The sequence below is a fragment of the Lissotriton helveticus genome, chromosome 10 (assembly GCF_964261635.1).
Source record: "Lissotriton helveticus chromosome 10, aLisHel1.1, whole genome shotgun sequence".
Lineage (NCBI taxonomy): Eukaryota > Metazoa > Chordata > Amphibia > Caudata > Salamandridae > Lissotriton > Lissotriton helveticus.
In genome coordinates this window covers 1,103,326,656-1,103,351,945 of record NC_136071.1, presented here as the reverse complement: position 1 = coordinate 1,103,351,945, position 25,290 = coordinate 1,103,326,656, and the positions used below count along the sequence as shown (strand labels likewise).

The 25,290-nt window shown below is 40.3% G+C and overlaps 1 protein-coding gene across 2 annotated transcripts in view; it reads left to right on the top strand.

Annotated features, from left to right (window-relative positions):
• Positions 1–25,290, top strand: part of NPHP3 (nephrocystin 3) — a 405,841-nt gene that overhangs the window by 251,516 nt on the left and 129,035 nt on the right. For both annotated transcript variants that reach the window (XM_078663854.1, XM_078663855.1), the window contains 5 exons: positions 9,688–9,770; positions 10,533–10,671; positions 18,871–19,035; positions 23,023–23,120; positions 24,092–24,214. In XM_078663854.1, the coding sequence (XP_078519980.1) occupies positions 9,688–9,770; positions 10,533–10,671; positions 18,871–19,035; positions 23,023–23,120; positions 24,092–24,214 (608 nt within the window). The remainder of the gene's footprint in view (positions 1–9,687; positions 9,771–10,532; positions 10,672–18,870; positions 19,036–23,022; positions 23,121–24,091; positions 24,215–25,290) is intronic.

Below are 25,290 nucleotides of genomic sequence, written 5' to 3'. Positions count from 1 at the left end.
AGACAGATTCTCCCAAAATACACCTTTAACGGTACGCTGTATGTCACCTTCAATTAACAGGACAATTTCAAAAAGTCTTTCAGGGGGAGCCAATCTCGTATCGGCTGTTTCTATAACAACAAAAACTTCAGTCGCTGTCACCCTCAGTAGTGGACGGAGCGCCTCTCTGACTATGGTAATCTCCGCCGCGCTGTCCAGCAAGGTCAGAGCCCACGTCAGATTCCGAAGCCGCGTTCTCACTATCTGTGGCATATCTATGCGCTGTTAAGGCCGCGACTTTCTTCTTCGCAAACTGCGGACGCTTAGGCGTAGAATCCTCCTGCTTCACTGCGCCGTCTGTCTGGCGGGACTGACCACGTCCTTGCTGGCCACCACGTCCACGTCCACCCCCTCCTCCACCACCGGTCTTCTGGGCCGATGTTTCCTGAAAGGAACGAGGAGAGCGTTGATCAGAACCCTGAAAACGATCAGGTGATTTAATCATCGCGCGATCGCGCAAATCATAAACTCTGTCTGCCGGCGCAGGAGCTTGTATTGCAGGAACAGGATCCAGAGTTTGCCTAGTCTGCTTCCCCTGTGTCTGTTTTTTAGGCCAATTCTGTTTTTTGGACTTGGGCTGGACATCTGTCACTGCAGATTGTCCCTGAGGTTGTTTTTTATCCTTCACTGGAAAATATTTCAGACCTCTACTTGTGCGGCCAATTGTCTTATAAGCGGCCACCACAATCTTTGCTAACTGGCGGGGTTTGTCGGCATCGGGCAGAGCAGCCAAAGCATTCGACACCTGAAAGTTAACTGCATCTCCTTTAACATTGGAGAGAATGAGATCACTTACAATCTCAAATGAACCACACAGGCGCATACCCAATTCCACCGCTGCCTCTGGACCGTGATCATTCTGAACACGTCTAATGATTTCAGGCAGGGCATTCATAGACGGGGTGCCGAAGCACCTCGTATAAACTGCCGCAAAAGTTTTTCCCCAGCTTTCACAGTCAACAAGTTCAGGAGTTATATCCTTCGGTAGAGTAATCGTTAACATTCTATGTTTATCAGCAGGAGTAGAATTCGGAAAAACCGCCTCCAGTTGATCAAACTTCTCTGCTAGCCAGAATGGGAAGTCATCGTTGTCAACAGGACGCGCACCAAAAACCGAATTTACCATCACTGGATTGAGACGCATTCCGCCTCGTTCCATGGGAGCGGCCGCACCCCCCTGGGGACCACCAGGAAGATGACGACCGATGTATTGCACTAAAGCACGAATCACGGAAATGGAAACTACATGTAGCCTGCGAATTTCTGCCAGGGTACAAGCCCCGTGATTCGGGTGCGGGGTAAAGCCACCCAACGCAGGCCAATTTGTACCTGGAATTGAGAGTGGACCTAACCTCGCAGGGGACAAAGAGTGGGGGAGGGCGCCATCAAACCAAACTCGATGCTGCCAATGATCAATAGGTATTTCCAATGCCCTGTACGGCGTATATTCAGCTGGGACATCCGAGGCGGTGTAGGAGTGGAACAAACCAGAATTAGCGTCCACAGCCGGAAACGTAACCCAAGAGTAAAACAACTCGTAAGGAAACGCCGGATCTGCACATACCACGAAAATCACAGCCATCCCATCTACTGGGACCTGGTACGTCTGAAGATGGTTGCGTACCGCTACGCGACTATGCTGCGCAATAGCCACCGCTGCCGCCATTACAGAATTGGAAACAAGAAAAAACAAAGAATACTTTGTAGCACAACTGGGTAGTAATTCAAAGAAACCTTTTGAGAAAGAATCAAGCTTGAATAAAGACCTATTTCAAAAAATAGGTAGGTTTCACCGACACCCCGCTTTCCGGAAACGGATGTGAAGGGGTTAAGGCATGAACGATAAACTACTCGAGTGTCATGATATAAGACCACCGAAAACCGTTGGGCGCCATGTTGCAGGGTTTCTGTACTCACACAGAACTGTGCACAGAGGAGTGGAACCTCGGCAAATTAGGGTGTCCCAAAACTTACCTTAGCAACCAACTCACCCCTTACCGAGCTAGCTACAGTGTCTCATTGGACATATCAAACACCCAATGTTTAGACAAACCAGAACATGAACTTACAGTACCTCAGGGTACGTGGGACTCATGAACACTCTTTCGTTATATTATCATTACAAACCAGAACATGGAGTAAAGAAGACACATGTGCATTTGAAATGTTTATTTACTAATGCCGTCTTCTCAGGCGCAGTATCTTAGATAATACAAGTATACTTATTATCAGTAGCAAAATTATCAGCATAGTTACTAAGACATAAAAAGCGAATGGTGACAGCATGTTAACATGCTGTAATGAATAAGAGTTAACAACACTTATATCTCACCCTCCCTAACACATATATTATATTATTAGCTAAGAAGGTCTCTTTGGGTTGTTTTAGGGCGGGCCCATACCTTAGTGTCCTAGCATGAAAGGAATCACATCAGCATACACCAGCTCTCTCTGCATGTGCACCGCATCAAGTGTGTTAACAGTTCTCGTGCAAAGCAATATCAATCCCGCCTCAAGCCCAAGTTGGCAAAGGCTGCACTTGTGTTATGACTATGAAGGCGTGGAGATCAGACCTCATAACAATACCATATCGTGTTGCTCCTGAAACTTCAGCACTCTCCGTGCAGACATGGTTTATTAAACAAAACTGATATCAGAGCAATAACATATTATTCTCACATACACCACGGCAAACCACTAGGTTGAAAGCTAAGTCAACAATTAAGGGTCGTGTGCAGAAGTTGCAAGAAAGGAAAAATGGCGTTTAAATCTCAAATGTACCTATGCTAACTTAACACGATATAAGGATATATAGGAGCTATACAACAGTATATCCAGGGTAAATGAGGAATAAATAAATTAAAAAGAAGGGAACCAAAATCTTCTTTTTGGGTTGCGAGGAAAGTCAATATGATTTCAAATAAGCGGATTTATAATCCAAAATATGAACACAAATTATGGGCTCTCAACAGGTTACAGAGACAGGGTAAAGATGTGTGGGAAAGACAATCTTATAGAAAATGATACAGGTCTTCTGTGGTGTTGATACCATTAGGAACCTTCCTATCAAGCTCTAATATCATTTTGGATTCGAGTTGGCGAAGCATTTTGTCTCTGTCCCCTCCCCGACGGGGTTGGGGTACAGATGTCAAAACGAAGTAGCTAAGACACTCCAGATTGTTGTTATGCACACTCTTGAAGTGTCTCGCCACTGAATAAGAATTGTCATTATTTACAATTGCTCGGAGATGCTGTAATATCCTGGCGTGCACCGCAAGCCGAGTACTGCCAACGTACCTCAGGCCGCAAGTACAAGCCAGGACATAAACAGCATACTCTGTCCTGCAACTGTAATTACCCTTGATCTGTATTGGTGTTAGACTGAATGGAGTCATGTAGGTGCTGGTGTTAACACCAAACGTGCAAGCTCAGCAACTCGAGCATTTAAAAAAACCTCGACGTTGCGGGAACCAGGGTTTCTGTTTTAGGATTTCAGGGAATGGATTGGTGACATGGTTGCGTAAAGAAGGTCCTCTCCTGAAAGTGATTTTAGGATTATCAGGGAGTTCAGGTGAGATAACACTGTCTGTTGGAAGAATTGGCCAACTCTTCGTAAGGATTGATCTTATTTTCCTATTTTGGCAACTGTATGGTGTAATAAATCTCAACACTGACTTTTCAGGGTCTTCACTGATTGATCTAATTCCTTTCTGTTGAAGAAGGCAGTCTCTAGACTTCTGATTCATTTTGTTGACTGCTCTTTTAAGAGTATCAACATGGTACCCTCTTGTTTTAAACCTACTCAGAGCTTCCATTGTACACTTCTCCAATTCCTCTTCACTGCTGCAAATCCTTTTGAGGCGGAGCAGTTCCCCATAAGGGATATTTTCAATTGTGTGGTACGGATGGGCACTACTAGCGTGCAGAGTAGAATTACCCGCAGTGGCCTTTCTATGGAGGGTGGTTGCCAAATTGTCTGACTTGTGGTATACCTCAACGTCTAAGATATCAACTGATTTACTGCTGATATGGTGGGTAAACTTTAAGTTATACTCATTAGCGTTAAGTTTGTCAATAAAAGCAAGTGCACTCAATTCATCCCCTCTCCAAATTAAAAACACATCGTCAATAAATCTTACCCACATTTGCACATTTTCTGTAAAGATGTCATGATGCGTGCCCATGAGGACCTGCTTCTCCCAATAGCCCACGTGCAAGCACGCGTAGCTAGGGGAAAAGCAGGCCCCCATTGCCACTCCCCTCTTTTGTAAATAAATGTCCTTGCCAAACATGAAAAAATTATGATTGAGGCTCCATGCAGCTAAAGCAACCAATATTTTACTATGATTATAGCAATCTGCAGGCCTAGTGCTCAGAAAATATTCAAGAGCCCTAAGTCCAATTTGTTGTTCTATGCTCGTATATAGAGCCTCAATGTCAAGCGTAATCAAAAGAGAGTCTTCTGTCCAAGTGGTATTTTTGATTTTGTTCAAGAAATGTCCTGTGTCCTTGATATAGGTGGGCAACTTAACCACCAGGGGTTGCAGAAAATAATCTATGTATTGAGCAAGATGTTCACCCATACTATTGATGGCCGAGATAATTGGCCGTCCAGGTACGGGGAATATTTCCTTATGGACTTTGGGTATAAGATAAAAACGTGCCATGACCGGTAATTCAACATGCAGGAATTTGAATTCTTGAGTGGAAATCAAACCCTCCCTCTTGTATTGAAGGAGGAGTTTCCTTAGTTTCTCCCTGGCTAGGTCATATTGCTTGACACAAGTCTTAGTGTAACATGCAGTATCAGATAGTTGATGGGTGGCCTCCGCGATGTATTGTTCTTGAGGCCAGATCACAATATTGCCACCCTTATCAGAACTGCACACCACATTGCGATGGTCGTTTTTCAATTTTGAAACCAATGCCCAATATTGTTTTTCTTGGTCTTGCTTAATTCTGCCTCGATGTTTCACCTGGTGGTGTAATTTCTTGAGGTCTGAGATCACTACATCATGGAATGAGTCTATTGCATCCTTAGGCATGATGGGCATAAAACTAGACGATGGTTTAAAAGGACTTGATCCTGCTCCAATTTGTTGGATTTCAGCAATCCTTGGCTCCTCTTGCGTTGACAAGTCATCACTCGTGTCATTCATTTCTTCACCCAGCTTGCATAAAGTGAGTAAGCCTCTAACGTCACAAGCTTGGAGACTTGAAGTAGAAGGTGCTGCTGAGTTTAATTCCGTGGTGTTTGGATTTTGTTTAATTTTGAAGAATTTGGACAGCTTCAGTTTCCGGATGTAGCGGAACACATCTATTCTTATATATATATATATATATATATATATATATATATATATATATATATATATATATATATATATATATATATATATATATATATATATATATATATATATATATATATATATATATATATATATATATATATGTAATATTAATTTAAAAAATTGCAATATTTTTACCATAGGATAGCAGAAAGGGTAAAATTTACTATTACCACTCCAGTGAGTGCAACAGTAGGGAAAGCGTTGGATAGCATGGGGGTAAAAATTACTATTCTCAGTCCAGAGAGTGCAACAGTAGGGAAAGCGTTGGATAGCGTAGGGGTAAAAATTACTATTTCCACTCCAGAGAGTGCAACAGTAGGAAAGCGTTGGATAGCGTAGGGGTAAAAATTACTATTCCCACTCCAGAAAGTGCAACAGTAGGGAAAGCGTTGGATAGCGTAGGGGTAAAAATTACTATTCCCACTCCAGAGAGTGCAACAGTAGGGAAAACGTTGGATAGCGTAGGGGTAAAAATTACTATTCCCACTCCAGAGAGGGCAGCAGTAGTGAAAGTAAATACTTCATATATAAATAAAAATAAACTAAATATTAATACCAATTACAAATTAATTAAAAGTAATTAACAATTTTATATAATACTAGCAGCCCGTCCCGACCTTGTCCGGGAGCAATCAGGCGTCAGGGCCCCCGCCCGCCCCGACATTGTCCGTGGGTCCCCCGGAGTTGCAGCCCGTCCCGACCTTGGCTTCAGGGCCCCCGCCCGCCCCTACATTGTCCGTGGGTCCCCCGGAGCCTTACCTCATCTGCCGCACCTCCCCGTGCTCCTGAGTTCACCGGTGCGCCGCTCCCTGCCGCTCCTCCCCTCTCCTCCCCGCTTGTCCGCCGCTCCTCCCAGCCTGTCCGCCGCTCCTCACCGCTCCTCCCCGCCTGTCCGCTGCTCCTCCCCCTGCTCATGTCTGCCGCTCCTCCTCGCGCTCTTGGATATCACTCCTCCCCGCGCTCCTGATGTCAGCACGCACATCGCAGCCGGCGCTACTTCCATGGGACTACTTTTTTTTCTCGTAAATATTTTAAATAATGTATATTTTTTTAATTTATATAGCCTATGTCCATCTGCACACCCTGACAATTTCAACGATGTATCGGGTGTGTGGACTGGCGCTGTGGTTCCCGAGTTTACCCGCCTCAAAGGTTTAAAGTTCTTCCTTTATAATAGTAGTATAGATAATAATCAATTAAAAATAAAAATAAAAATTAATTATTAAAAATTATTACCTATTAATACAAATTATTTAACAATTAACAATTAATTAACAATTACAAAATAATAAAAAAATTAGAGCAAAAATAAAAATTTAAATATTTAATTAATTACAATTAAATTACTTCCCACCCTATTCCCCTATAAACACACAACCCACAACAGAAAATAAATTAATAAAATTAACATAATTATCAAATAATTAAAATTAATAACCAATTTTATTTTAATTAATTACCAATAAAAAATTTAAATAACAATTAATTCAAAATATATACGAATAAATAAATTAAAAAAATAAATTATTTATAATTAAATTACTTCCCACCCTTTTCCCCTATAAACCAACAACCTGCTACAGAAAATAAATTTATAAAATTAACATAATTATCAATTAATCAATTAATTAAAATTAATCACCAATTATATTTCAATTAATTACCAATTAACAATTATTTCAAAATAAATAGCAATAAATAAATTAGAAAATGTAATTAATTATAATTAAATTACTTCCCACCCTGTTCCGCTACAAACCCGCTACAGAAAATAAATTAATCAAATTAACATAATTATCAAATAATCAATTAATTAAAATTAATCACCAATTATATTTTAATTAACAATTAATTCAAAATAAATACCAATAAATTAGAACATTTAAATAATTATAATGAAATTACTTCCCACCCTATTCCCCTATAAACCCACAACCCGCTACAGAAAATAAATTAATAAAATTTACATAATTATCGTTTAATCAATCAATTAAAATTAATCACCGATTATATTTTAATTAATTAACAATTAATTAACAATTATTTCAAAATAAATACCAATAAAATTAATTAATTATAATTAAATTACTTCCCACCCTATTCCCCTATAAACCCACAACCCGCTACAGAATTATATTACGCAAAAATTAAATACTATAAAATTAATTAATTGAAATAAATTATAAAATAAATATACACTTTTCACACATATACTAACATAAAAAATCACTTTAACAAATTAGATATTATTGAAAAATTAAAATTAACTTACTTACCTCAAATTCGATATTTTTGTTGTCTATATTCTGTCCATTCTATATTTTCGTTGTCTATATTCTGTCCATTCGATATTTTGTCCATTCGATATTTTGAATTCGATATTACTGCTATTCTATTCGATATTTTTGTAGTCTATATTCTGTCCATTCGATATTGTGTCCATTCTATATTTTTTATTCGATATTAATGCAAGTCGATATTAAAAACTCGATATTTTGAGTGTATACCGTGTTCATTCATAAGGGCCCCAGTTTTCACCCCTCTACTTAACTAGATGTAATTAGACATTCATTGAAGCAACAGATGAAGGAACATCAATAGTTTGCATCAAATGGAAAAGGGAACAACCACCGGTCTTAGAATGCAATTGATTGGGACCTATATAAGGGTGATGGTAGTGGGGTACAAAGTACATGTCCCAGTGTAACTAATTATTCAGCTTAGACTTCAGAAACAATGAGCCTATGCTTGAATTAGTACATGAGGCAACACAGAGGAACTTGACGGTGATCTAAAACAAGTTCATGAAGATTAAGCCCATAATGACCTTTGCACCCAAACTACAGACTAATTGTTAAAATACATATTTTGGGAAGCATAGATTGCCATTATCAGGGTATGGGGAATAGTGGCCTTAAACATTGAATTCTGGGAATAAGTAAAGAGCCAAAGAAGACTCTTCATAAGGACCTGAAGAGCGAAATAATATCTTCCATCAGAGTACCAGCTGAGTGAGCCAGTGTAAGGCTTCATTAATGAACTCATTTATGACGTCATTAATGAGAACATAATGAGAGCAATGGGACAAGTTATGGTTGAATACCTATCCATAGCTGGCACATTTCAGTGTTTTAAGGCTGATCTTTTAACAGTAACACCCTTTCTATTGCAGTTTTTCAGGGTATTTGCAACATTTTCATAGATTAGATTGTGATCATAGTAGAGAATTGTAATACCCCTTTTAGCAAGTCATTTTCTGTGAACACCTATGTAGTTATTGCAGAGTCTGAGATATTGACTTTTAAGTTAATTTGTACCTTCCATGCATATCAATTGTTTTTGGTCTGCTGGTAACTTTGGTGCTGATTAACTGTCTGTGAATTAACGTTTTGTGCCAGCCACCGTTATGCAATGCAAGGGATTCACCGATATTTACAAATGGCTCATTGCAAAAAAAATGTGTTTTTATAATAAACAAAGAGAGCACCCACTTACCCCAGGGAAAATATCTGGAGATTATAGAAAGTGATACTGCTTTTCACAATACTATCTATGATTTTCACTTAGAACCCCGAGATACACAATGTAATTTTGAGGCTTGTCAGATCTACGGCTATCTGTGGATGCCGCCATGCAGGAAGATAAAAAGGATTAAGGTGCTCCATCCCTAAGGAGGATTTAAGGAGAGGATATAAAGGAATCCTGCTAAAACAGATGAATGATTAATGAGATCAGTACTCCCAAAATTAGATCCAAGGCTTATGGATCGGACAAAAGGATGCAGCTTCCCTCTTTCGAGCATATTTTAAAACCAATAGAAGAAAAGGAAGCTTAGCTGTGATAAAATATACAGTGAAGCCATAGGACTAGAATCATGCATTGTATACAGTCCAGGGGGTGCACAGTGTGGTTAGAGGATAGGCCCTGCAGTCTAGGCCCATTGTTCATGGAAGAACGTTGTGCGTAGCATGTTCTGATGATCCAGTAATTAGATGCGCACTCAATACCGGGGCACATAATCGATACACAGACAGACATGAATAACCCAGTGATAAATTACAAGACCATTGTGGGTTATTGCTTAACTCAATGTAATGACCTAGCTTTGACATAGACTTTTATTTTTCTGGCATGTGTAGAGCAGTATTTTACTTCAGTAATTCTATGCATTTTGATCTGATTTTGTATTTACAGTATTGCTCAACAATATTAACCTTTCAACCAAATTTTATATTTGGATGTCCTGATGACTTACTTACTCAGCTTAAGACAATATTATTTTTGCACTTTTTAGGAAAAGAAGATAGAGAGACATTGTCGCTCAGCCACTACATGCAATGCCTTGTATGTCACTCTGTTGGCTAAAATGATCACATGGTAAGATACAACCTGAAATTGTTTTTCTAATGGTCCCTATTTTGATGCTTTAATGTCACTAAATCTCACAGAAATTGTTTTCAAAAAAGCATATTAAGTGTGACTTTTTTCAGATGTCTGGCATAAACATTGGAAAAGAATCAATCTCAACTTAATGTTAAACACAAAAATACAAAACGTGAAGCAATGAACAGGGCACGGCCCTTAATTGAGACATTTTTATTAGATGGTTAAAAAAATATTTCATGACACAGCTATTTAGTCAACATAAGCACGTTTTAAAGTTGGAGGTTTCTCCTCCTTTGTTTTAAAAAGTCACATCATTGGATTAGACAGCACATTGTAGCATGAGGGGGTGCATTATCTCTTTTATACATGTAGGGAGTGATTTAAAGTTTGTGTGTAATGATTTATGAAATAAGTGATGTTTATTTTGAAGAATTTTGAATTCACTGTTGGTGGAGATTAATATGTCAGAATCTCCTCTGCCATGTGAAAAGAAGTTATTTTTTCATATGATACTATGGCACAGTTGTCTCAGATGGTGAATTCTTCACTAGAAATATCATTCCTTCACAAATTGGAGGATTTTCCTTTGCCACTCAACATTAAATTGGACCAGTAGATTAATTATTTCTTGATGGTACACTGTGGTTTTTTGTTTCATTGACTAAACTTTACTCTTGATGAGTTTTTCTCCTTCTCAGTTTAGTTGCACCCTACTCATATGAGTCCTTAACAAACCTTTTATATTTCGGACAGTGCTGATAGTGCAGAAGCTCTTGATAATGGCCTCCAGCAGTGCCTTCAGTGTCAGGATACAATATCACTCTACAGACGAATGCTGCAGTTTGTACAGGAGTCCATGCTGTCTGAAGAAGACAAGAATCTGATGCGAGAGGTATGTCTACAGTTCTAGAAAATTTATATTTAGAAATCAGTTGAATATCTAGATAATTTTTTATTAACTAGATTTACTTTAGCATGTTGTAACCTATACTCTTATCACCCAACACCAAATCATTCTGTTTATTTAATTTGTCACATACTGCCAAACAGTGGAAAAGTGTTGAACAAGCAAGTGTTTCACGCAGATATGATTTTTCAAGGCTAAGTTGAAACTGATTCACTAAATCCAATGGTTTGTAGATTTACACATTCAAATGACGTTATAGTTGTTCCTATTCTCTACAGTTAGAAGCTGGTAATTTAGCTCCTACTTGTTAATTTTTTGTAATTTTGCTATGAGTGTACAAAATACTAGAGCCAATTTAGAAAGCAAGTCATGACATATATCGGCCGGAACGGTGTTCGGAACCATCGTAATCGGTCTGTCGGTCGAACTCCTTGAACCAGAGTCTTTCGGAATGCCTTCCGATCTACATCATAATGAGGCCCTTAGTATTGTAAGCAGCCCTGAGTTATTAGACAGAAATTTCTCAGTATGACAATTTCTACATAACTTAGAAGACTGTGTGTACTTCTTTTGCTGCCAAAGATGGGCTATATGTAATGTATTCACCACCATATAAAGGCTGCTGGTAGTATAATCTTTAGCACCTTCAGACCTTGGGTATTTTAAGCGAATAGTGTCTTTGTTGACAAGTTTTGCCAGTATACTATACTGTAGATAGTAGATATGTTTTAATACTCTGTGGTGTATTTCACATGAGAATTTCACTGTCTGCAAACAGTGTATTACAGAGTAAACTCTTTCCTCAGGGTAAACACTGTTTACTGAACCCTCTTTTCTACTCATATCAACTTCATTTCTCAATGTAGTTAGGGTGACTTTGAGGAACAGACTGAGTATCTTGAGGAAATTGGCTTTCTCTGAAAAGTTGTGTACACATTGAACACCACGTGCAATGAGAGTTTCCTATATATCTGTAATCCATTGTTAATATGTACTAGGCTACCCGTGAAGTATATGGTATAGGGTCAATGTTACACATAACACACGCATTGATTGTCCACAGGTCAGGCCCCACGATCCACCCCCTACAAGCATCCTACCACCTGCAGCACATGGCCTTCTGGAATAAGCAGTGTGCTGTTGGTCTCACAGGTCCTGGCCGCACTCAGGCGGACTTACTGACTTTGTCAGAGAGTCACCACACCAGAATACAACAAGCATTTGCAATGCAATATGTCTCGCATTTGTGAGAGTTTGAGCTGTTGGCATTGTAAATGACAATGCCTTTCATTTATATGTTGGCTTTCAAAACAGATAAATAAAAAGCATTGCCAAGGTGAGACCTTTTGCATTGCTTCCTGTTTCTGTCCGGGCTGCTGGTCTCCAGATGACAAGCAGCACAGAGCCTGGATTCCGGCTGAAGAATCTTCGCAGGGCCGCCATGATTATAGCTGAGGGAGGAGTCAACTGCAGCCAAAGAGAGGGAGCGAATGGAGAGGAGGAGGCAGCTTTAGTGAGCTGCACTGATGAAAAGAAATGTGCGTCTAATTGAAGTCTATTTTTTTCATTATTGCAAGATTTTGGAAAGCAGCGCACCACGCCGTCAGTGGCTCGCTGCTTACTAAAAGCATACAATATTGAAAAAAATAGACTTCGGCGAGCCGTGCCTTTCTTTTCTTAGTCGCGACTCACGTAGTCTATTTTTTCAATATTGTAAGATTTTGGTAAGTAGCACAGGACACCGCCTGTGGCAAGCAAAGAGGGCACCGTTGCAGGAAAGCATGTTGTAGTGAGCCAGCTTGCCTCGCGCTTACTGTGTGCAATGCGCGAGGCACGGGTCTCGTGCTGGCTGCCTACGTAATGTGTTGTGACAGTTGGTGGCGGAGCGACGGCCATTTTACCGTCATCGGTCACTGCTGTGTCGTGCTGGCGGGAGCCTAAAATAAACACTATTACTTATCTAACATTTGTGCCTTTGAGTTATTACAACTCATTACTGGCGACGAGCAGCTCTGGCTCCCGCAACGGACCCACAAAGATTCTTCAGGAAAAATAAAGCTTTACCTTGGATGAAGGCGGGAGAAGAAAAGCGAAGCTGAGAGAAGTTGGCCGCAATATCTCCGTGTTTTCGGCATATTGAAGTGGGATTCCTCTTATGAGAGTGGCTCTGTGGACGATCAGCGCGGGATCTGCCTTTGCTTCTTTCTGACCGAAGAGAGACGCTGAGGTTGTGACTGCGCATTCTCACGTAAGTCAAAGCGTGAGGAAGTTGCCGCCTACCTCATTAGCTTCCCGGCACCAGCTGCTGCCTTCCATCTCATCTTAAAGGGGAAGTACCCATTTGGTGGTGTGCTTATGATCGATAAAACCCTTTAAAAGAGACTCATAACACAAAATGTTTAATTAACTTATAGAAAAACACCGCTGGGGCTAAAACCACTCTATTGAAGTAACTAAAGTTAAAGCATGACACAGCGAAAAAATTTATTAATAATAGGAAAATAGAAAGAGAACTGACACTTGAGGATAAAACCTTTACACATGATAGAGGATACAGTCACTGTCAGACCCTGGAAAATTGTTCTTTTTATGTACAATGGAAGGTATTCACCCGGTTGATGTTGAACCACTGTTGTTCTACTTGAAAATTATTTATCTGCTGGGTGTTGGCAAAAGAAACTACAGTGGCATACGTTATACAACTTGCTCTCTTCATAAAATAACTAATGATGCAGTCAATTCGCCCTCCGCCTCCCTTCTTAGATACTCCAGGGGAACCACCTGTGGCATGGAGAAAATGGTTTGATGCATTTGAGAACTATTTGAGTGCCATGGGTGCGCACAGGTTTAGAGCAGAAAGGAAAAGATTTTTACTTCTTCACTCACTGGGTTTTGAAGGAAGAGAAACACTCAAACACTTACCTGAAGTTGTTGATGAAGGTGGTGAAGAAACTGATGAGTATCAAAACACTGTTAAAAAACTGAAAATAAGGTATGACAAGCAACCCAGTGTCGTTGTTTTAAGACATAAATTCTTTAAGAGAGCGCAAAAAACTGAGGAAGATGTTGACACGTATATTACCGCTTTGAGGAAAATGGTAGCAGAGTGCGAATTTGAACATTTCAGTGAACAACTAGTGCGGGATCAATTCATTAGTAAATGCCTGGATAAATCTATCAGACAAAAGTTGTTGTCCTTGGAAAATCCATCTTTAGATGAATCCATCCGTATAGCAAAAAGTATTGAAACATCACAATCCTCTATCAGAGAACTTGAAAGTAAAAATGTTGAAATGGTGACTCCTGTTCGCTTTAAAAATGTGGTGAAGAAAAGAGAATTTCAACAGAATAATTTTTTCAAAAGAACAGATATCTGCTTCAGGTGTGGTTATCCTTCACATGCTAGAAGTGGAAGGCCATGTCCCGCGAGGAATGCCACATGTCGAAAATGTGGGAAGTTGGGGCATTTTGACAAAGTATGCCAGACAAACCAGAAAAGTCCAAGTCAAGTCGCATGTGTCAAGGACTCGAGTGACAGTGACAGTGATGACACCCTCTGTGAACTTAAAGACATGGTTCTGGTGGTAAAAGAAGGAAACATAATAACGGGTGATCCAAATGACTGTGTTGATCCATATGCGATCATTGGTGTTGGAGATAAAAATCTGAGACTTTTAGTAGATTCAGGTGCCAGGATCACAATGATCAGTGAATCTTTATTCAAAAAGAAATGGGGAAATAGTCCTCTGCAACCACCAGATCGAGAACCTGTATCCTATGAAGGGAGGAGCATTGATCTTCTAGGGTATTTTGAAGACGTCTTGGTGTTCAAGAACAGGCACATATATGGGAAAATATATGTGGCCGTCAATGGATTGGACAGTCTTGGTTGGTTCCATCAAGGTTTGTTCAGCATGATGCTACGCCCTGGAGCAAAAGAGCAGATTTTGGTCATTCGCGACCAAACACATGTGGAAGAACTTCTCAATAATTTCCCTGAAGTGTTTTCTGGAGAGCTTGGAAAGATCAAGGGGTTCAAGCACAAGATAATGCGGTGCCTGTCAAGCACAAGATAAGGAGTATACCTTTCAGCATCCGCAACGACTTGGAAAAATAACTTTTGTCTATTCAAAAGAGAGGAGTTATTGAACCGATTGAATCGTCGGATTGGTCTTCGGCATTAGTTGTAGCAAGAAAAAAAACCAATGAACTCAGAATCTGCATTGATCTGCGCAGTTTGAACAAAGTGATTTGGGTGGACTCGCACCCATTACCCAATATCACGGAAATGCTAGGTGTAGTTGCAGGGGCTAAGGTTTTCACCAAACTTGACTTGGCCTCTGCATACCACCAGATCGAACTTGACAAGGATTCACGCCACTTCACTGCGTTCAACACTCCATCTGGATTGTATCAATTCTGCCGTATGCCCTTTGGCCTGGCGTCAGCAGCCTCTGTCTTTCAGAGAGACATGGTCAATCTGCTCAAAGGAATCAAAAATGTTGCCATATTTCAAGATGACGTCCTTATATATGCAAAGGATCAACAGGAACATGACATTGTTTTGTCTAAAATGTTGTCAATTTTCCAAGACCATGGAGTTGTACTAAAGAGAGATAAGTGTGTATTCTCTAAAGACAGTGTGGAATATCTGGGCCACACCATTTCGAGCGATGGTGTCACACCAAAACCGAGTTTGGTTCAAGCTATAGTAGACGCATCAGCTCCAAAAGACAAAGCAGGAGTAAAATCACTTTTAGGCCTAACAGAGTTATATTCACGTTTTATCCAAGACTATGCCACAAACATTCGCCCCATTTCAAAGTTGTTACAAGACAAAAGTGAATTTGTGTGGGATGATGAGTGCAAACTAGCGTTTGAATGGAACAAAGATAAATTGTGCACTGTCAGTGCCTTGAAACCTTTTGCACAGGATGTCCCTTGCACTCTGACTGTTGACGCCAGTAACTTTGGCTTGGGCGCTGTTTTGACACAAGATGTTGGTCCTAATGAACACACAGTGGGATTTGCATCCAGAGTACTTAGAGAGGCGGAAACGCATTACTCTGTGATTGAGAAGGAGCTCCTAGCATGTTGGTGGGGCATTGAAAAGTTCAAAAATTATCTGTGGGGACGCACATTCACACTTCAAATGGACCATAAACCATTAGTGTCTATTCTGGGCAACGCAAAAGGTCGAAGTGCTACTCCCCGCATTGCACGCCTTGCATCTAAGTTACTACAATACAATTTTGATGTTGTCCACATAGCTGGGGGAAAAAATGTGAGAGCTGACGCTTTGTCACGCTTACCTCCCTCCACAGACAAGGCCATCCAAAGTAATGATGATTGTTGTTATGATGATAATGAAGACTGTATTATTGCCAGTGTTGAATTGTTACACGTATGTTCTGTGGGACAAGAAGGTTGGAGGGAGGCTCTAGAAAGTGATCAAGTTCTTAAAGAAGTGAAGAAGTATATTGCCCAAGGGTGGCCGAGAGAAAGAAATGTGGGGGTGGTCTTACAACCCTATGTGAAGGTGAGTGATGAACTCTCTATTGAAGATGGTTTAGTTTTCAGGATTGAAAAACTGTTACCCCCCGAAAACATTAGAGCCACACTTTTAGCCAAGGCCCATGAAGGGCATCTGGGAGCCACACTCACTAAGCGTAGAGTAAGAGAGTACTTCTGGTGGCCACAGATGGATAAAGATATTGATGCGATGGTGCAAGAATGCACAATTTGTTCTTCTAGTGACAAAAGTTTTCGCACAGCCAATCCACCGCTCACGCCCATACCTCTTCCAGGTGCTCCGTGGGAGAAACTTGGTATTGATGTGCTAGGACCTTTCCATAGTTTACCCCATCAATGCAAATTTGCCATTGTGATGATGGATTATTACTCTAAGTGGGCAGAAGCTAAATTTGTGTCCAAAGTTGACTCTAAAGAGATCATTGACTTCATGAAAGAAATTTTCATGAGAGAAGGTTTTCCCCTTTCCATCATATCCGACAATGGGGTGCAGTTTGTGTCCACTGAGGTAGAAGAGTTCCTTAAAGAGTCTGCCATCACTCACTACAGAAGTTCCCTTTACCACCCACAAACTAATGGCCTGATAGAAAGACTTAACAGAGTTATTGGTGATTGTGTTAAATGGGCTATTGAACACAACAAAGCTGTTCCCCAGAGTGTGAGGGCTATGCTACGGTTCTACAGAACCACTCCACATTCGTCCACGGGAGTGCCTCCTTTTGAACTACTGAGGGGCAGGAAACCATGCACAGAATTTAGACCTGCCTGGATGTCCAAATGGTTCAAATCCCATTCTTCTCCCCAAGAAATTGATGAACAAGTCAGGAAAAGAAATGAAAAAGTACAGTCAAAACAGAAAGAATACTTTGATGAAAGGAAACGGGTGAAAAACAGAGCATTCGCTGTGGGGGACTGTATAAGGATAAAGAAACAAGGGTTTGTAAAAAAAGGAGAAGCTAAGTTCGGTGATATTGTTATGGTTGACAAAGTCTGTGGAAGTGCTGTTCGTGTCAATGGACAGTACTGGTGGAATGTCAACAAGGTGGTAAAAGTTAAAAGTGTTGAAGACAATCTGTTGAACTCTAATGATGCAAAAAATGTTCCATGTGACAATTTCCCATGTGATTCCAGTGTACAGCCTTCCGCTCCTCAATCCTCTATGATGAGGAGGAGCACCAGAGCCATCAGAGTTCCTATTAGATTCCGTCGTTGATTTTCTCACTTTCCTTTTTGTTTTCCTTTTGTTCTCCTCTCTCCTTCTATTTCTTCTTTTCTCTCTATTTAGGGAAAGGAGATATGTAGTGAGCCAGCTTGCCTCGCGCTTACTGTGTGCAATGCGCGAGGCACGGGTCTCGTGCTGGCTGCCTACGTAATGTGTTGCGACAGTTGGTGGCGGAGCGACGGCCATTTTACCATCATCTGTCACTGCTGTGTCGTGCTGGCGGGAGCCTAAAATAAACACTATTACTTATCTAACATTTGTGCCTTTGAGTTATTACACATGTCATGCCTGCAGTAAGAGAAAATCATTAAAGAAAATGGTGCTCACAAACTGTAAATAAAACATAAGTGTTAATGGGAGGTTACAAATGCAGAAAAGGTGGTACTAAGGAGCTAGCAAGCCTATTAATGAATCCGAAGCCAACATTTGCAAAGGACAATGACACAAGCTAATGAAAAATATCTGGGGAGAGTGGGCGGAGCTTCAAGTCCATTCCTGAATACAGCCTGTCTCGAAGAGCCAACGCAAGCGCTGCCTAGGCCAGACCCAAAAAGTGGGCCTATTGATTTTATCAAGGTATGAGCTTATAAATATATAAAGCAAATCTATCATTTTTGTCCAAAAATCACCAATATTGTTAATCAAATGCATATTTTACTAATGTTTAACAGTGATTACTATAAAAATGTTTAATACAGTTCTAATAAAAATTAAAAATAAATAACATGTCTGTGTTTTTTTTTTAACATAGCTTTTATGAATACATTTTATGGGTTAAAAAATATTAAAAGAAACAAACATTTTAGCTTTAAAAAAAAATCAAAAATCAACATGTCTCTGAATCTTTACCGTTACATTTATCAGCCCACAAAATGAAATCATAAAAACAAACACAAGAGGGCCTTTTACTCCAGCTGAAGAGCATAGAGCTCCAGCTAAGATTCATTAAAAAGAAATATGGCATGTTCTCTTGGGCTCATAGATTTAATGACCGAGGGAACTTACTAATTTTTTATTATTGAGGCAGCCCCTCCCAACATAATAATTGGTGGTGCCCCTGCCCTTTCTAAGGATATCACCAAGCTAAAGAAATATGTAAATAGCTCTCCCAGAGCATTATGGGGTGCTCCTTCAAGGAGTAGTGAATAATAAATGAGTGGCTCCTGACTTCTTTCCTCATCCCTCTGTGCAGGTTTGTTTCGCACTGGTGAGCATTGTGATTAATTGTTGTGAAATTGTGCTACCGTTGTTTTGAATACATCAGCTTTTGGAAACAATACAGTCACACCCTAACCCCATACAAGGGCAAAGAAAGCATTAAGTTGACAAGTTGTGCTTGTCATATTGCCATGAAACTGTCGCTGGAATGTTAAATGTATGTGTTACTGGCTTTAACATGTTCACCTGTTCTGCATCTTTTCTTACTCTAGGTTCTATGTCTTATTCATGTCAGCCACAATGGAGTGAGTGAGTCGGAGCTGATGGAGCTCTGCCCAGAGCTATCGTGGCCGGTTCTGGCATTCCTGATTCACAATCTGAGCAGAATGTTCCTTTTGACTTACGGTTGTGGTTTGCTAAAATTTCAGCATCTTCAGGTGACCTATTATGCATCACGCTGTCCACATGTTCTTCTGAACCTTTCTGTCATGTTTACTATAATGGACTGAGATATCGGCAAATCTCATGCAATGCTCAGCCAGTAATACAAATTCTGTCCAAAATGTGTACATTTTTATTTCTCAATAAGCTAATTGTATTTCAGATAGATCTACACACCTGCCATTTACAAACAACTGTTGGGTAAATTGTAAGTCTTGACATTTAGCTGCAGGTGTTATTTCTTACCTATATGCCCAAAAAAGGTATCCGCTCCCCTGAAAAAAGGTGCATGCCCCACAACGCTCCCTGTCCCACACTGCGAAACCTCCTCTTTCATCCTATTCTTCTCTCCTTTCTTGCCCATCATTTTTCAGCAACACCTCTCGTCTGTGCCAACCCTATCTGGTACATTCTCCCTAATACGATTACTGTCCTTACTCATTAACCATTCACTGCACCCACCATCCTTTCCATGCTCTTCCCACTGGTCTCCCCGCAAACCCTTGCAGCAGTATTATTTTTAGAAGAGGAAAGTTATCCGCATATGATGAACATAGGTTTCCGCCAGGCTCTCTATGCCATGGCATGCCATGCCATGCCACACAATGCCTCGGTTGTTGGCCCATACCAGCAAGTGTAGCCCACATTTTCAGCCTCTAAATTGGCTGAGCTGGGTGCAGAGTTCTTTTCACTGTGTCAAAACTATTGACTATAAATGTGTAAAGGTTGTTGGTGTCCACCCGTGCTGCCTGCACTCTGCTCAAATGCCCTTTGAGGTTTGATTAATTGATTCAATCATTTTAACTGTTCAGACATAAATTGTTCCTTGCTAAGTAAAAGAATTGGCATCAATTATTAAAGTGATGCGTCTTTAAGAATAGATATTCAAAATTATTTCCATGTACTTGCATACAGTTCATTAATATGTTTAGTGTTAAGTGGACGCTTAGGACCTTTCCAGGACGAGAGAAGTCATTGTGTTGCACAGTGAATCGTCTTTGATGATATGGATCATTTCAAGAAACATTTTCCAAATGTTTCATTAAAGATATTTTGCTAGAGTGACTTATGCTTAAGTGTCAGAAGGAAATCAGCCTCATGCATTCATAAAGTTAACTGAGTGAATCTTGAGAGTTGCAAGTCAGCCATGTAAAACTTTGGTTGGTGATGCTGTAACTGAACAGATTGAATTAATAATATAAATACTTCTGAAGCTAACATAACCCCTGCCAAATATGATTTCTCATAGACCCGGGCTGTCAACAAATGATAACTATATCTTATGCTAGCTAATTCAAACAGTGTTGATTTAGCCATCCTAAAATCTCAATCTTTAGTCAAGTGAATTTGGAAATTTAGCTAAAAATGTTAGGAAATTCTCGATATGGAAATTAACAGCTTCATGTAGGGAAGTGCATTAATAGTAGGTGGGGGTATTCACCTTCAGCTGGTAATGGTACCACAATCACTATTAGGTCCAGTCAAGTCTCAATAAATGAATCGTTGCTCAACATTTGGTGGCTTGGCAAACAAGCAGTCAGCCTTAACTTGGAAGACAGGTATGTGTAAAGCATTTAATATCACCAACACAGTAACTAAATAAAAGACACAGGACTGATTTATAACAATAGAGAATATTTTTATCTTTAGAGTGCCATACAAATGACAAAAATATAATGCAAGGAACCAGAGATGAATTTTTAAAGATTCAATAAAAAAGTTTGCATTCTAGCACCAAAAGGCATAAGTGCCACTCACAGCTATCTGGTCACGCTGGACTGGGTACAGAGTAAAAGTTTTAGGCTGACCATGATGGACCGTGGATTGGGTATGCCGAGTGCTAGGTTCTGGTCAAAATTTTACCTTTCGACTTAGTAATTTTCTTGGAGCTTTTTTCTTGTTGATGGGCTCGTCGTCGGGTCCTTGGGCTTCTCGAATCCGAAGTTCGAGTCAACAACAGCGGCCTGCAGCAGCGAGATGCCTTAGTGACTCTCTAGAAGTCTTTGTCCTCATCGTTGAGGAGCTGCAGAGCTTTCAGCGGGGCAAACCAGTGCGGTCAGGCTGATTCGCCAGTCGACAGTGTCAGCTTGACTCTAATCATCGAGCCGGTTTTCTCTTGGAGTTTTTCTGCAAAATCTTGCAGAAAAATGTCTTTCTATGTAGATCATGTTCCTTGTTAGTTCTTTTGGGGGAGAGAAGTGTCCAGTGGCATCAGCCAAGGTTTCAGGAGCTCTGGATCGACTCTTGGGGGCTAGGACTCCATCACCTCCCATGCACCTTCACATCCAGGAAAAATCCAGTTGCAACTGGTCAGCTGCAGTGATCCTCCTTTTGGGCTTGCAGGTGACTTCTTGCAGCTTTGTTGTACCTGTTGCTGATCAGGGAGTTCACTCCTTTTCCTTTTAGTCCGGCACAGTTATTTCTTTGCAGAGCCTTGAAAGTGCAGCGGGTGCAATTCTTTTGAGCGCAAGCCTTTGTTGGTGCAGTCCAAGGGCCCAGAAGGGCAGTCAGGCTTCTTTTGTTCCAGGCAGTGTTCTGAGGAGCTCCTGCAGCTCTCCCATATTTACCCTCCATTTGGGGCTGGCATGAGGGGGGTCCAACCAATATGGGTCAAGTTACCTCCTTCTGCTATGACCACTTTCTATGAAGTGTGGCACATTTCTTTCCTAGAATGTACTGTTTTGCCAAATATCAAAATGGAGAAAATCTCTCCTTGGCGTGTGTGTGTCTGTGTAACCCAACCCAAAGGTGTGGCTACCATCCAGCCCCTCCCCTAATTTAATTTGGGGGGGTGGGGGGGGGGCTCCCAACTGGCTAGGAAACCAGGAAGCTGAGGTTTAGCTGAGTCCAGTGATGTCTGTTCCCCTGCCTTTGAAGTCCAGTTTATATCCCCAGTCCCTTCCTGTCCCTGAAGAAGAACATGTATTGTTCGGTTAATTTAAACAATTACAATTAACAATATCTTCCTCTCCCTGGCTTCTCCAGAAAGCATATCTCCTCCCACCAAATGGCTTTATTGTTTCAGACCCAGGCCTGTTCAGGTAGCAACTAGCTCAGGCTATCAAAGGCTGACCCGTCAGAAGAGACTGCTACAGGGCTGCCTTGGGTAACTTCATGATATTAAGTTCTAAAAGTACTTTCCTGTAATGGTTATGATAAATATGAAAGTGACAAGTTGTTGGATTTATTTTAACCATTATTTTGATACTTTTAACAATATTGCTAGCTCGCTCCAACGCAAAGATGGACATTATTAAGTTTAATAAAGACTTTTCGTTTTAGCCTATGGGGCTAACAACACTTATCTGTTTTATCTGTCCTAGAAGGGTAAAACACTTTTATATTGTCCCTGCTTTGTATAACTATGCAACCTGCCCTTGGGGCACCTAGGGCAGACCTCAGGGGTGACATTTACATTAATAAAAAGGTAGTTTAGAATTGAAAGTATTTCCAAAGTCCTAAAGTCGAACTTATACGCGGTTTTATTTTAAAACCAGCCTACAAGGCAGGCCTGGCTTTAAAACCACACCAGACACCACAGCAGTGCATTCTTAAGTGCATTAAGTCCACTGGGATCTCTAAACCTAAATGCCCTGCCATATCCTAGGGACTTACAGGTAGGTTATCTTTACCAATTAGAAGTATACCATTTACCATATAGCTTTAGAGAACAGAGCTGTGGGCCTGGTTAGCAGAACGAAGGACACTTGCAGAGTCCGTAGCCACCAGCATCAGTCAAAAAATGAGGGTGATCAGGGCAAAAGAATGACTTTCCTACTCTTCCCAAAATGAAATGATAGTGCAAGGAAATGCTCTCAATTATCTGCAAGCGGGCATGTTTGGCGATAACTAAAACATCTGAATTAAATATACAAATAGGACCATACAAATGTTGACAACTTCTTGAAAGCAAGATACATTAAGGCATATTCCTGTAGTCTGGTCCTTGGTTCTGAAATTTCTTTACCTCAAATTTATTTCAGGCTTGGGAAGCAGTGAGATTGGAGTACATGAGTGATGGCCCAAACATTATTTTTGACTACAGAGAAAAACTGATCAGCTACTTCACAACGCAGCTCAGGTATGTGATACTTAGCTGAATCTATCTTTGGAACAGGTAGGCTAAAAGTGTGATCATATTCCATAAGAGAGAGAATAAGCTATTTCTCTCCTCTGTTTAAAGAGACTTTTTATCAGCAGTCTTATTTCGGCTACTCCTTGGTTAAGCTTGGTAGTGTGCTTTTGACTTTTGCACCCCTTTTGGCACAGATACATTTAGCGTGCATTGTTTGGTGCTGATACCCTCCATCCGTGAAACCTTGTTTTTCAATTATCATTATTAATACTAATGATCATCATAAACCCAAGCAGATTGATGTCACTTTGTTTTCCTAGTGTGTCTTGATATCATGAAAGAATGTCTGGTTTTCTGAGGTTAAGATAGAATCCAGGAGTACTTAGAGAGTGTGCCACCACTGTAATAGGATGTGAATTATGAATGCTCTGTTGTTGGGCTCTGATCTCTTAACATTTCTGCTGTACATTGTGGAGCAAGACAATTGTTTTTTAATTCTCTGTGACCCAGCTCTTAATTGTACAAAATGTCTAGGGGAATCATGAATGGTGCAGAGAAGTTTCAATGGCACCTGTGATGTAGGAGTACTGAAGTTTCTTAAAAGTGTATAATTTTATAATTTGTACTCTGTAGCCACTGGCTGTTTCTAACAAACATTCTATAGAATAACCAGACTTTCTTATTTGAAACTGGACTAATCCTGAACACCCTGTAATATTTACACGTCGACAATGTTTATTTAGTCTATTGTACAGGTCCCTCAAAGGTTTCAGCGGTGGAATGTATTTTTTGACACAAGTTGGATGAAAGAATCAAATTACAGCATTTTTATTTTCAGCCAAACATGAATGACTACACTAGACTACCTGGTTCACACTATTTTTGTATACTTGCTTGTTGTCTTTCATAATAAGTAGAAGATTTCAAAGGAGTTCAGAGAAAATCTGTGACTGAATGTCTCTACTTCTTTCACTTAGCCAAGACAGAGTGACTTGGAGAAGTGCCGATGAACTTCCCTGGCTTTTCCAGCAGCAGGGCAAAAAGCAGAAGCTGTACCATTGTCTTCTAAATCTATTTGTATCACAGAATCTTTACAAGAGGTGAGACCGTCTTCACACCATGTATTAGCATGTATTTACAACGCAAAGGACTTGTGCTTAGGTCACAGGTGTAGTATGCATACGAAGCCATAACTTACAGCGCCTTTTAGGGTGATTTGAAGGATGCATTTCTTTAGAAGATCCATACAGAGTATCTTAGAATGGTGAGCACCTCATTAAAATGTACATTTTATTCTATATATCAGTAATCGTTAGAGTGCTAATGTTGTTTTTTTGCAGCTTTTGTAATGCGTTGTGATCTCGAACATGTGAGATGTCATGCAAAGATACTCTGAGATGGTTCCAAGACTCTCTCCACAGGAAGCACATCAATGCACATAGTTTGTCAGTGTCCAGCATGCGATCAAGCCACCAACGAGTGTTTTTGTAAAATATTTCTGGGTTGTTCTCTTCTTGTTATATCCACTTTGAGAGTTTACCAGAGGTTGCAAGGTCTCTTGAGTAGGCATTGTGTGTGTACTGGCAATCAGGTGTCATGGAGCAGACCACCACATTGAGAACTTAGCTGTTCATTCCACTGACACAGTATCTCAGATTGGTGTTACGTGACTGACAGGGGGTATCAAATGTGAAGAACAGCAGTTGGATAGCGGAGTTCTGCATTTGGCAAAAGCTGTCATAGTCGGGCTTCATTGCATGCCAAGCCAGTGCTATGAATTAGTAGATAGTGGCACGTTCAAGCATTGTAAAACACCCTTTCCAGACAGTGTTCTAATCAGAGGATTCTGTTTGAGATTCCCAATCCAAGATGAAGGTGAGTCTTTCTTGTGATGTCAGTTCCTCTTTGAAACATATATAAATTAGGTTTTTACAAGTGAATGATGTCCCCTTATTTTCAAATGCATTTATTTCCCACTAACTACTATTTTTGTCTCCAAGTATTGCTCCTTTGCAGCTGTATTTCTCTTTGGATTTTTCTGATTTCCTTGGTTGGCTCTTTTCCTGGTGTCAAGGGGAGCTTGATGGATAGCTTATTTACTTCTGCATTACTCTTCAGCTTCAATTGTGAACTCAAAGATTGCCACAGAAGTTATCACCCATGAGTTTTTTCCGCT